Source organism: Pagrus pagrus (assembly GCF_965226575.1).
Source record: "Pagrus pagrus genome assembly, chromosome: 14".
NCBI classification, from domain to species: domain Eukaryota; kingdom Metazoa; phylum Chordata; class Actinopteri; order Spariformes; family Sparidae; genus Pagrus; species Pagrus pagrus.
In genome coordinates, this window is record NC_140198.1 from 9,836,161 (window position 1) to 9,850,327 (window position 14,167).

General features: G+C 42.3%; 1 protein-coding gene across 2 annotated transcripts in view; it reads left to right on the top strand.

Annotated features, from left to right (window-relative positions):
* The first annotated feature begins 688 nt into the window (after positions 1-688).
* Positions 689-14,167, top strand: part of gabra6b (gamma-aminobutyric acid type A receptor subunit alpha6b) — a 33,969-nt gene continuing 20,490 nt past the window's right edge. Inside the window, exons 1-9 of one of the 2 annotated variants that reach the window (XM_084374430.1) lie at positions 692-793; positions 909-1,148; positions 1,325-1,449; positions 1,869-1,936; positions 2,916-3,136; positions 3,704-3,786; positions 4,694-4,837; positions 5,311-5,463; positions 11,376-11,653. In XM_084374430.1, coding sequence (XP_084230556.1) covers positions 1,060-1,148; positions 1,325-1,449; positions 1,869-1,936; positions 2,916-3,136; positions 3,704-3,786; positions 4,694-4,837; positions 5,311-5,463; positions 11,376-11,653 — 1,161 coding nt within the window. In that variant the 5' untranslated portion in view covers positions 692-793; positions 909-1,059. Of the gene's footprint in view, positions 1,149-1,324; positions 1,450-1,868; positions 1,937-2,915; positions 3,137-3,703; positions 3,787-4,693; positions 4,838-5,310; positions 5,464-11,375; positions 11,654-14,167 lie in introns of both variants that reach the window. The other variant, XM_084374429.1, reaches the window with a different exon arrangement.

Here is a 14,167-nt window from a genome sequence, read left to right on the forward strand (position 1 = left end):
GCTCCATGATCAATGGCGACATAATGTAGAGAAGACTGGAGCTGAAGTTGGAGTAGGCAAACACTGGAATCTTTGATTTCTTTTCTCCGCCACAGAACTGGGGTTTTATTTTTAGTTTAAAGGTCACATTGGGTTACGGTGAGTTCTGTTCAGTGTGAGGGTTATAATAAGCTTTTTTAAATCACAAATGGTGGTGCAGTCAAAAGATCCCTCCCACACACTGTTTGCTTTGGTGAAAAATGATGCAATTTCTTGAATTGTGTTTTTTTTTTGCAACAGAAATAAACTCGTGTCAGCCTTTGTGGTATTTCCCCCACTCTTCTTCTTCTTCTTCTTCTTCTTGCTCTATGGCTATTGTGAGTTTGAAGTTGCACTAAATGCATCTACCACCTACTCCACTCAACCACCCAACCACTATGTGAATCACAGTTCATCGTGGTGTATCTCTAGTAGCAAATTTTTTCTGTCTTTGCATGGCCAAAAAATTTCACGCCCTCACACCAACACACACACTTACACACACACACAGGTAACAAAGGCTGAGAAGCAGAATTATGAAATCATACTGCATTTAAAAATGTCACTGTCCATTGATATCACAGTGCTGTATGTGTGCAGGCTCTCTTCCTCCACTTCTCCCTCCCCTCTCTCTCTCTCTCTCTCTCTCTGTTTCTATCCCTCTCCATCGCTCCTTTCTCCTCAACAGCCTTCATCAAACAGGCTCACTAAGCGTCATTTTTATTCCCACCAAACTGAAACACTCTCCAAAACATCCGAGTCGCACTTGAGACCGGTGCATTTCTTGCTTGAAAAAAATAAATAAATAAATAAAATTTAAAAAATGCCTCGTTCGATTAATGTTAATGCCCCCCTCGTCCCTCCTCTTCACTCTCTTAAAAACTCTTCAGGTTTTTCCAACTGAGCGATTCAGGCTGAGGCGGGCGCAACCGCACTAGAGGGGGAAGTCAAGTCGTGCTGGACTGGCGCGATATCCTCGCACGGTTCACAACTAAAAGAAGACCTGACCCAGCGCTTAAACATGCCTCCAAAGGATGGAATATGCTGATTTTAAAAGTTGACCAGGGATTTCTAGTTGTGGGGTGTTTGCGAGGCATGGCTTTCCTTTTGACTTGCTTATTCCTGTCTTGGTGAGTATGGCAACTCTTTTCTCGGCATGTTCTCGGACTTTTACGCACGGCGAGCAGAGGCTGTGGATGGATGTGCATTTGAGAAACTCTGTATTTTTTTGATCTCTTTTTCCCCCCATCTGTGTTGAAATAAGCTTTCATGAGTGTGCGTGTGTGCGTGTGTGTGTGTACTTTAGTTACAGTGCGAGCAGTGTTTGGGGAAATCAGCACGGTGACACCAGTATCTATTTGGATAACATCACGCGCATATTGGATAGATTACTGGATGGCTATGACAACAGGCTACGACCTGGATTTGGAGGTATGATGATGACCGTGTCATGCTGTAATTTATACGATATTATTGCCTCATTAATTATTGAATAGGTTAGAGGATAAAGTTTCACTCCTGTAGTTATGTGTGCCTCATTTTCATGTGGTTTTGTGCTTTAATGCTTCATTTTCACAGTTCTCTTTTTTAATTTGATGCAATTATGACAAAATCACAAGCTAATAACTTAAAACTCAGTTTGATGAACAACTTAGAAATCATGTCATATTCTTACTTGTTAAACGAATTTGACTGTCAGTGGCTATTCTGCTCTGCCTACAGGCTATACATTAAATATAGCTTTATGTTTGCACAGCTTTATGTTTTGAAAAAGATTCAAATGTCTGACCCAAAGTTGTTGTTTTTTTTAAAAATCTGTATCAAAGCAACTACTTATCCTTCTGCTGTAGGTCCAGTTACAGAGGTCAAAACTGACATCTTTGTCACCAGCTTTGGACCTGTGTCAGATGTTGAGATGGTATGTAAAGCATGCTGACCCCCTGAGATCAGGATGCACGGGGCTCACTAACTCACTGGCTGTCACACGCATGCATGTGTTTCATCGCTTGTCAACAAAATTCGGTGTCAGCGTATGAACACAAAAGAGAATATGTACAGTTCTCCTGGCACCGCTGTGCATATAGGCATCAAGTCGTGGCTCTCCCAGCCTTCATTATTCCAGCATTTGGGTAGGATGTCATTAGTGCAGCTTAGGATTTTAATCTGGTTGACAATCCCCCCCCCCCCTGCCTGAGAGGGAAACAGAGAGAGAGAGAGAGAGATGCGGCTGATGTTGGGACGGATAGGTCCGCCGCTCCTGACATGGGATAGGCTGAGCGCCGTTGTACTCTACACTGTTTGGGTAGTGGCTTTAGGCTTTAGATACTGTTGCGCTGCATCTAAAGCCTACTTGAACTGCCATGTGATACGTTCCATAGAGAGGGGATGTGAAAGGCTCTTCAGGGCAGCGAGGCCATCCATTTGATCTAAAAGCTTGCAGGACGGACTTCTATTGTTAACTTTGTGAAGACTTCAATGAGTTCATCACACATCAAAAAGATGTTTTAAGTGCGGGGTTCTGTTTGTATCGTATTGCGCTGTATCGTAAAGAAAACGGCTGTATGTTAGTGTCTAAAAATGCCTCATCAGCTCCCACAAAAACAAACATTCGTCAAATGTTTTGATTGTAAAATTTAAAATTAGGCGCAAACCCTTTCATTTCATGAGGCAACCGTGGTAGAATAGTCCAGAAATAACAGAAAAAATAAATAAAAATCACATTGCCAGAACACTATCCAGCAGGTCCAACGAAACCATGGCTCACAAACCCATCTGCCATTCTCTCAGGGGGTAGTGGAGATAGTAGCAGCAGGAGCAGAAGCAGCACCAGCAGTAGAGGTGGTAGTAGTAGGAGCATAGTAAATAAATCCTTAACGCGCACTCTAACTCCCATCCAGGAATACACCATGGACGTGTTCTTCCGTCAGACATGGATCGACGAGCGGCTGAAATTCGAGGGCCCCATCGAGATCCTGCGGCTCAACAACCTAATGGTCAGCAAGATCTGGACGCCGGACACCTTTTTCCGGAATGGCAAGAGGTCGATCTCTCACAACATGACCACCCCCAACAAGCTGTTCCGCATCATGCAGAACGGAACTATCCTCTACACCATGAGGTAAACAGTGCTGGACAGTGAGCTCCAAGCCCAGCCAAGACCGGAATAGAGCACAGACCTGGAAAGCGAATCAAGCAAAAAAAGGCATCCAAGAATATGCACAGACATGAAAAGAAATGAGGAGTGCCATTCCAAAAACAAGATATGTGCCATCTGATACTGAAAACAGGCCTGGAAAGCAATTCAAACAAACATGACTCCAGCTTTGCTCCAAAAGGAAATATGTAGCATGAGAAAACAAAATCCCCCTGAGTTACTGATGGCCCAAAAACAGATTCTTAAAATGATTATTTCAGTGGACTGACTTTACTTAGTTAAAGCACTTGATTTGATCCATATTTGTAAGAGGGGTACAGCTACTTTAAGATACGTTACACTGCTATGATATACAACATTATCTCACCCATCCACCTCACATCAAATGTGGTTTTAACGAGTGTGTTAGCCATTGCGCAGCATTGCAACACACCGACTGGATCCGTCTTAAAACAGTAGTCAGAACTTAGCCAGTACCAGTGTATCAAATATGAATCAAACACTCCTCTCAACTCTTCTCTGTTCTGCCAGGTTAACTATAAATGCAGAGTGCCCCATGCGCCTGATGAACTTCCCGATGGACGGCCATGCTTGCCCGCTCAAGTTTGGGAGTTGTGAGTTTGTTGTTTTTTTTTCTTGTTTTAGCCTCGCTGGTCTGACAGATGGTGTCACTCTCAAATGATCACTCTGTCACTGAGCGATTGACGGAGTAATCTGACTGGCATACATCCAAAGACCTCTATATGAAATGTCATATACATTACATCTGAGGAAGTGTAAGAAAAAATGAAAAAGGTCACTAAAGGCCCTCTGTCTGGGAATATGGGAATCTACCGGCAGAAATTCATTCATTCATTCATGATTTTGTATTAGGTTTTCAGTGTTATTCATTCATTAGTGTATAAACACCTGAAAAGAAGTTGTTTTGTTATTGTGACCTTAGAATGAGCTGATATATTTACGGAGGGAGCGTACCCTCTGCCAGTCTGCCTTTGTCGTACTGGTATGCATCTACAGTGCCTAAAAACCTATTTTGGCTGTTTTGTTTTTTGTGGTTTGTCTTTGCTACAATTAAATTATTTAAAAAAAACTAGAATATAGAAGGCATACCTCAGCCAAGGCCCAACAGTTCCCTTTAATTCGATCAAACCTAATCCAATATGAAACTCAATCACGCTGTATCACTCTAAATTTAAAACCACCCATCGAACAATAAGTTAACTATTGGCATCCAATTGTCCTCAGTCATAGATATCAGCCACCTATATGCCTGTTTTTTTTTTTTTTATCAACATCCGTGCATTATTCCCTGAGATATTAACGGATATGTCAAAAATCCACCATCCAAATCTGGTGAAAATCCGTTCAGTACTTTTTGTGTAATCCTGCTGACAAACCAACCGACCGACAAACAAGTGGACACGGGTGAAAGCACAACCTCCGCGGTGGAGCTAATGAGCACTTTTTTAGGAAACGCCGGATGTCTACGTTTTAACAAAGCTCTTTATCCGTCCCAACTAGATGCTTACCCCATCAGCGAGATCGTGTACACTTGGAAGAAAGGTCCTCTGTCGTCCGTCGAGGTGCCACAGGAATCATCCAGTCTGCTGCAGTACGACCTCATCGGTCAGACGGTGTCGAGCGAGAGGCTAAAGTCCAACACAGGTGAGCAAAGACCTGTACCCAGAACTGCGTTTGTCCAGTCCAGTGTGAAGTGTGTGGTGATTATAAACCCTTCAGATCATGATTTCACAGCTCCGAGATGCACATTAGAGTGTGATCTGTGGTTTCAACTCTTGATGTGTTGTCTGACATGTTTTTAATGAGGTTTTCTTCAGGGTTATGTAATATCTTGTGCAGTGAGAGTTTTTTATCTTACACCGAGGTAAAAAGATACAGTTTTGTTATGAGATAACTTGCATGCAAGCAAAACATTTAAATGTGATTGCAGTTCTTCACAATTATAAGACTAACTGAACAGCAATTATCATCAGTATCACCATTTCTGCACAAAATTGCTATTTTACATTTTTGAAAAGATGTTATTATGCTGTCAGTCGCAGGACGAGTAGTCGTGCGTGCATGAATTGCTGATTTGCCACCAACAGAAATGCGAATGACTGACTTTACTCCGTCAGGTGAATATGTCATCATGACCGTCCACTTCCACCTGCAAAGGAAAATGGGCTTCTTCCTGATCCAGACCTACATTCCCTGTATCATGACGGTCATCCTGGCCCAAGTCTCGTTCTGGATTAATAAGGAATCGGTTCCCGCTCGGACCGTGTTCGGTGAGCTCCCTTTAAATTCTCTTTACTCACATGCTGGTGGAATTCCTGTGTGACTTTCAAGCTGATTTTAAAAAGAGAAAAAAATCAGGTTAAAAAGGATATTTATGCAAACTGAAGCAAATGGAAGAAGAACACATGCTGCACATTTACTTTCATGTTGGAATGGAATGGGTTTTTTTTTTTTTAATTCAGGACTGCTCTCATATGGCTGCCAAAAATTGCAACAAAATGGTCTCGCTGATAATGGAGGAGGAAATGGAGAGGCTTTTTTTTGTTTTGTCGTCATTTTGCATGATTGCAATCACTTAAAGAGGACTATAATGTGGAGAAGAATGTAAATCACGTCAATTCACTAAGCAGAACGAGTCAGTTCGGGATTTCTAACGCTGTGCCCGTGATGTATTACGGTGCAAGGTCTCGACTTTCTGATGAGACTTACAGTAGTTTATATCAAGTTTTTGTTTTCGTCACTGAGTTCTCAGCCCTCAAAACTTTATCGTTTTCAATACTGCAAAACTCAAAATGAAGATTCTCTCTGGCTTATCGACTCCCAGCCCACTGCTTGACCCCAGTGTGAGTGAAGCTCTGCAAACTTTAAGCGAACATACTTTTCTCTATCCACTGCACTCTGATTGGATTAAACCGCACAGAGCGGCCCTAAAAATACAACCTTTCCGCAACAGAACAAAGACAGACACAGTCATCACGGCGCGCTTTAACCTTTCTTCATTATCTCTATTCCTCCTCCACTGTGGTGGAGCTGCATTAATTGGGAATAAATGTCCTTTTTGAAATTGGTCATGCAAGGGGCCGGGAGAGGGAGGATGTTTACTTGGCCCTCTCCCGAGCACTCACAGGTTCCGCTTGCTCACATTACATTACGCTACAGTTGCCATCAAGCTCTAGCCTCGGGAGCAGAGAGGGTGAGAGACACCGAACAAAGACAGAGAGGAATGAGAGAGACAAAAAAAGACAGAGACAAAGCAAAAGAGGAAAAACATGGGGGGAAAAGCATGTGGAACTAGGAATTCCTACTCTTTATAATTTAATTTCCCCGCACGTTAATTTTCAACAAGCTGCAGCTGAGCGGAGTGACACTGCTGGCCCTCGCAGCTTATGGCTGTGTGGTCGGCGATTGTCTTTGGAGGCGAGCCAGCACTCCAACGAGCCTGCGCACTTCTTCGGAGAATAGATCCCAATCATTAGCGTTCGTGTGGGAGCCGAGGCCCCATGCGGAAAAGCACATCTGTGGCAACTCATTAACCCCACTCGTCCTGCTGTTTTCATTTCTCTCAATATTGGGTATAGCATAAAAAACTCGGCTCATTCGTTGAATTGGCTGTTGTTAAAAAGGAGCTGTGGGTGAGCCCAGGGCATGCAGAGTACTTTAGGTTATATAGGAAGTAAGCATATACCAAATATTGGACTTTTTACGGCAAAAGGACAAAGTCTATCTTCAACCGTGATAGTTTGTTCCTCAGATTAAATCGCCCTGCTTATGGAGCTGCAGTATGTAGTTCCATATGCCCAACGAAGCCATTATCTGGGAAAGTTTCGTGCATGCTGCTGATGTTGCATATAAGATAGAAAGTTTAAAATGAGGAAGGAGAGACCAGAAGACAAATTGCTACATGCTCCACTCTGAGACTGCATTAAGTCATCGTATGTTGTGCGCTGGATTGTCAACAACCTCTCTAAGAGCTGAAAGTCCCTTGAGCACAAGTCTCACAGACTTAATTGAGTGTGGCCTAATTTGTACCTTGCTTTTTTCCCTATAAAAGCACATAAATGCCCCGAGCATTTCATTTCTATCCTGTCTTTATTCTTCGCCCCCCTCCCTCCTACACTCTTTCTTTCTTTCTTTCTCTTGCCTCTCCCTCCTACCCTGACAGGCTTTCTTCCCGTGTCCCTCCTCCCCTTCGCAATCATTTAACTTGTGCTCGGGCTCGAGACAGCCAGCGCTCGGTTGTGTTTGAGAGTTGCTGGCTTTCACCACTGAAGTGGTGTGCAGAAAATGCTCTGAGACACTATTAGGTGCATTAAATCCCCCCCATAAGTTCCTCGGCTGCTAATGAAATGTGCACGGCTACTGCGTGCGTTTGGTAAAAGCACGGACAGCAGTGTTCAATGGCCCTTTTTCCCTGCTTGCTTTAGCTTGATGAAAGTGAATTAGATATGTACTTTGTTAATGGGCCATTAAAAGAGATGTTCATTGTCAGCATCTTTCTCTGACTTAATAAGGATGGAATCTGGGCGAGACAGTGGAAAATCCTTTTATAGTGAATACAAGGTGGTTTTTTTTGTTTTTTTGGAGCTAAAATTGCACTTCATATCTATTTTTTGGCATGTTTTTGATAGTTTGACACTTCAAAAAGTGCCTCTAAAATGCACCTGCCATGGACCTTTTGTGTGGTCCAAACTCTACACGAACTATGATGTATCCGAGAGGATTTATGAATGCTCTCAGATCTATACAGTGTTTTTTCTTCCTTTTCTCTGAGGCTGTGCTCAAAGGGATCCTTGTAGTCGTTGCTTCAAACTGGAGCCATAGCCAGAAGTTTAGAGGGACTTTTGACGGACTTCTCTAAGATTTAAAAGCCTAGTGAAGTCTCACTTCAGCTGAGAAAAATGTCAAAAGCCATCTTGCTTTCACTCTCCCGCATATCCATTGACACCTACCGTCCATTTCTGTCTTTTATCGTCATCTTTCCGCACATCCATTAATCCGCCTGCTAATCTCTTTTATCATCTCACCCGAGGCTCGTGATGTGTGATACTTATGAACATATGAACAAATATTAGCAAATGCTTTGGGGCTCATGTCCGGTCATCCCACTGGACAGCTTTCTCAAGACTGTTTACAGACATTTGGTCCCTTTTATAGGCGTGCCAGTGCGGGGGCACGGGTTAGTCAGCTTATGCACAGATTAGCATCCGCTGAAGTGACTTTTTGGCAAACCTCACTGAGCTGAAATGCCAAATGGCCTGACATTCTTGTTATATGCCACAAAAACAGAGTTTCTGCCTTGTGTTAAAAATATTCCATGGCAGAATCAATTGTGTGCACTCCATGATTTATTGCCATTTTTCTTTAATTTGTCACATGAAAGTGCATTTAATACTTGCCACGTTAGGTCAAGTTTTATTTATAAAGCCGTACGGCGTACGTCACCCTCTGTCTGTAGGCCCTTGATTCAGATAAGAAACTTTCCCCAAAAAACCCTTTAACGGGAAAGAAAAGGAAGAAACCTCATGTAGAGCAACATTGTGCCTGAAGTCACACTCACATTGTGTTGATTTATGTCATTTTTTTAGACAAGAGACAAATTTTGACACCCTCCCATCCAAGTGATTAATAGGTGATTACAAGATGCTTCAAGAGAGAGGACACACGTGTTTAAAGGTGCAGTACCAGCAGGTGAAAGGACGGATGTAGTTGAAAGAGCCAGAAAGTCACGTCAGGAGGAGGTTAGGGTTAATCAGCAGTTAAAGAAGCAGTTATTTTAAGTGAAACCATGATGTTTACCTAAACCTAACCAATTACTTTTGGTGAGATTATTACCCCCGCCAAGGAGTTTGTGTTTTCACCCATGTCCGTTTGTTTGTTGGTTGTTTTTTTTTAATCACTTTTGGGCTTTTTTTAAACATTTTTGTTAACTTCTCAGGGAATAATGTATGAATCTTGATGGAAAAAAAATCAGGCGTATTTATATGGCTGGTATCTATCAGTGAGCACGATGTGATGCGGATCCTAGATCTGGTGAGCATAAATTATTGTTAAGAAGTGGTGTAGAATGTAGAGCGAAACAGGGCCATTCAGTTTGATACTGGATTAGGCTTGATTAAATTAAAGGAGACTGTTTAGCCTTGGCGGAGGTATGCACTCTACTGTGCTTTTTTCCACTTGCTCACATCATATTATTGCCTTTCGTTACCTGCATTAACACTGAACACTGGAATGTTGTGCATGCTACAGTTTTCCACTGAAAGAAAACTCAAATTTAGTCCCTTTGAAGAGAAAATATAATTATAATCTACACCATAAGCAGGACCATGCACCGTGCATCTTCTGCATTTTCATCCATAAACCGAGTCTTCAGAAAATCAAAATGGATTAAACCAATATTTTTAGAAAATAAACTCACTTTAGCTCTGACAGATTTCAGACCTGTGGGTCAGTGATTCTCTACAGTTCATGCTGTGACCTCTCTCGGACCTAGCATTGAATCATCTCTGCAGCATCGTGGTCTAATAGATACTGACGTGAGTGCTTCGACTGCTACCATCTCTGCAATGCTGAAATGATCATGGGCATTATTTGCCAGTCGGTAGATTTTGAGTGTTAAAGGGGTACTTTACAAAGAGACGCCGCAGTTTTGTATGTGACTTAAAGTATAAAATAGCTTTTTGTGATCAAACCTGATAGATTTGATGCATTGGCAGGCTGAATGGTAGCTATTTAAGTTGTTTTCTGTTGTATAGTGTGACATTACAGCTCTCTTTGTATGTGTGTGGTTTTGTGCGTCCACTTAAAACTGATTGCAACGGTCTCTAATAATCAAGTTTTTCCCATTGTTATTCACCGACAAACATTCCCAGGTAGGTTAGCTGTATGACTGATTTTTCAAATACAGACACAATCAGAGACATTCACACACTTCATACGTACCTGGAACGTTATTAGTCACAGCACTCAGACTGAAGTTCACAGTAAATAACCAAAGTTCATCCATGTATTGTACACACCTGCTTATTTTGTGCAGGGTTGTGTCACGGGTCAAGGGTTGTGTGACTTTGATATTGCTATCGAAGGAACAAAAAAAAATATTATTTCATCGTACAACAGCACTTGATTTAGTCACTTTCACTTTCTTGATGAGAGTGAGTTACATATAAGACTAGAGGCAGGAGGCAGTTAGCTTAGCTTAGCATTAAGAATGTACTATAGGGAGGAGAAAACAGCTATGTCCAACAAAAGATAGCACACTAGCACATCAGAAGCTCACTAATTAACATGTTTTATCTCGGGGACTCTTGCAGAGTAATGTTATGTCATGTTTTTTTGGCTAACAGCGGATTAGCAAAGTGACATCTGCTGGACTCGTCTGCCTGGGTGCAGATTAAATCAAACAAAACATAACCTAAACATAAGTCAGTAGCCCATTTTCACGGCAGACTTGCCAAAACAGGAAAAGCAGCGGTGTGACCAATGACCTTAACAATGGCTCCATTCTATTGAGTGTCCCAGTAAGCCATGTGAGTGAGTGAGCATGCACAATACCAGAGCCCACGAACCAGCACACTTAATGGAATGCAGCCATTGTTGATGTTATAAAATCCATGTGTTTGGGAATAAATGGTCTATAAGTGAGCTTCACAGATGTTGGTAGGCAAGGATTTTTTCTAAATTTTGAAGGTTTTCACTGCATCAGTTTTCATCTAAAGCTAATAGGGTTGGGCTTTTAAAAATGCTTTTTCAGGCATTTTTTTTAGCTGATTTTTTTCTCCTTTTTGTCTTTTTTGGTTTAATGGTCTGTCTCAGAAGAGCAAGTGAGAGCTTCTGCTCAGTGACAGACTTGTTAAGCGAGTTAACACAGTAGCACACACGGGGGCCAGCAACGGCAGAGAGGCAGCGAGGACACCCACACGAATATATCATCGGCAATCACCGCTTGTTGAAAATTTTACAGGCTAAGCTTACTGCATCCTGGTTCAAGCTTCATATTTGAGGCACAGACACTAAAGTGGTATCGATCTCATCGCCCAACTATCTGCAATGAAGAAACCTAGTATATTTAAAAACAAAAATGAAGTTTAAACTCACTCATATTGCCACAAGCCCACCAATGTCAGTACCATGGTAAGAATGAAGAGCAGCATGTTCCTGACGTCTGTCTCCTCTCTGTATCCAGGTATCACCACTGTCCTGACCATGACAACGCTCAGTATCAGCGCCCGCCACTCCCTCCCCAAAGTTTCTTACGCCACAGCAATGGATTGGTTCATCGCCGTTTGCTTTGCCTTCGTCTTCTCTGCCCTGATTGAGTTTGCGGCGGTCAACTACTTCTCCACCCTGCAGGCCAACCGGGAGCTGCGGAAGGCGGCCGCCATGAAGGCGGCGGCTCAGGAGGCAGCAGCTGCAGCTGCAGCCCCGGCCGCAGCCACGGGCAACGATGGAGAGGTTTCCTCGGTAAGTCTGCCCTCTTCTCTTCACAGTGGTTGTGTTTACATGCATTGACAAATGTGTGCTGACTCAAGATTTAACCTCCCAACGACGGCAGACACACAATCGCTTTCCACTCGTCTCACAAGTTACATGCAGTGGAGGGATTATTGGTGTTGTGTACAGATACAGACCTTACAAAATGCACTGAGAGGCTGTGATAAATGGTGATCAGAGTGGAGGCTGCACTCACAGGAAGCGAAAAAGGCTACACTTGGCCTCATTAGATGCCTCTACATCTCTTCATCAAACCACTTCACCGCCGTGTGCTTCTGTCTTTTTTTCCCTCACAAATCTAAACTGAGCTGCTAAATAACGCAACTCTTCAAAAGGCTTTCAACTCCACTTCCTGAACGTTTGCCGTAGTAACGTCAGTGCTCGTCCTCTGAGCCGTTCACCTTTACTGAACTTTGTACATGTAAAGCGTAAAATGCATTTTGTCTATGTGATGTTTCAAAACAACTTACTGACATTACATCTCTAAATTGGAGAAGGCACATCAATTCTGTTTCTGGTTTCGGTTTCACGGAGATGACGTACCGCTGCCTTTACATTACGATTCAGTGAAGCACATGCAGAAAGTGGCGGTTTGGCATTAGCAGCAGATTTACATCTCAACATTAGTTACTCCCAACAAGTGAACAGTTTAAAGTATATCAGCTGTTTGCAGTGTAACCATGGTTATACAGATAGATCCGGCAGTATCCACATGATTTATTATTTATTCTGTTTTGACTGAGTTATGTCTCGGAGAAGACAAATTCATTTTTTTAAGCATTATAGATCATATGGGAAGCAAATAAGAGTGAATATTGCCAGTACAGCCTGCAGTACTGAGGCTGGGTGCTGTTCAGGGGATGTTTACATGTAATCTTGTCCTCATGTCTTCCACGTTCCTGGTTTGGCTTGCTCACTTCTAGTCTCTTGCTAAGCTTGCCTTTATTTCCTCCTCCTGCCTGTCTTCTTCTATTTGTCGCTCTTCTAAATCCATTCTTTTTTTATGCCTTTTATGACTATTTCAATGTCAGTGTTTTAGTCTTTTTCAGTTTCAGTAGCTTTATTGGCTTGTCATTTAAACACATCTGTGTCGCAAAGGCATAAAGAGTAAATAGCAGATAAAGGAAAAGAAAGCACAGGTGATAAAATAAAATAGAAAACAGAAATTAAGTTAAGTGCGTCATTGCATAGCTTGTGAATGGCGTACTTGTAGTTTGTCTGTACAAATATGTTCATGTCACAAGCTCCATCTGTTATTGACACATGAGCCATTGGTTATGTTGTTAGAGACAGATGGATTTTGACAGGTCCAGGCTGACATAGAAAATTACATTTTTCATCATATAGCCCGGGACAACTTTAACCAAGCTTTTATAATACTAATCTGTTGTGGTTTGTGATTTTGGACATGCAAAGAAGAAATCTGTTTCAGTGTTTCTCTGACCTTTGTCAAGATTTAGCTTCTGTTCAGTTATTTAGACATTCTGCCAGTTGAATATCCCTGTTGACGGATTTAAAGTCGGTCAGTTTGCTCTGTGATTTTCTGTGTTTCATCCTTTGTGTACTGGACTCTTGATCAAGGCGTTTTTTTCAGATGTTTTAATAGATGGGACCCGTCTGTGGCTCTAAGGCCTACTGGTTGTACTGGTCAGGTGTATCTCACATTGCTGTTGGTGTTGGTGTGATTCCTACAACATAATCATTAATTACTGTTGTTCCAGGACCATCATTCTTCTATTGTTCTTCCCGAAATGTCATAATTAGTGTCAATCCAGGACCAAGATCTAACATCTAACATCTGGACCAAGCTGTAATGACTCTGACCCTTTGATTCCACCGGGCGTCTTTGTTATCTGGTGTGTGTGCTGCGACTTCATATCCCACTGGGAGCGTTTCATGCCAGCCTGATGTTGTTGATTTGCGCAGATTGTGTTTATTTCATCATTTCTCCCTGTTTTTTGTGCTTCAACTGTGATTGAGTATCCTACGTAGTTAAATCGTTTTGTTATTTGTCTGTTTTAAGCTTGTTTATTGTTAATATTTCTGACTTTGTTGTGCTGTAGAGCCCGAGTTGGCACATCGGTTTAATTAGAGTCGCTTCTGGGAAGCTGCTTAGCAGTGCCGCAGCTGGTGGAAACACGAGCATTGTCTCGAACGGCCCAGTCAGGGATCTCCAGGGACCGTATTGCAGACTGGCCCAGTGGAAACTGGGGGTCACGCAGGAGACCGGGCTTCATGTTCTGTCCAAAACATATTGCTGCACTGCTCACTTATTATTTTTGCAAGATTTTCCGACTGTTCGGTTAGGTTTAGGTTTAGTTTGACCCAAACCACATTAATCACGTATTTGAAAGACTAACTCCTCCCATTTTTATGGACTTTATCCCGAGTCACAAAGCTATGACTTCACAAAACTGTGATTGGTCAGTTGCAATGACGGTCCTGGAGCAATGTTTATTATGTTGTTCCAGGAACGATCCCAAC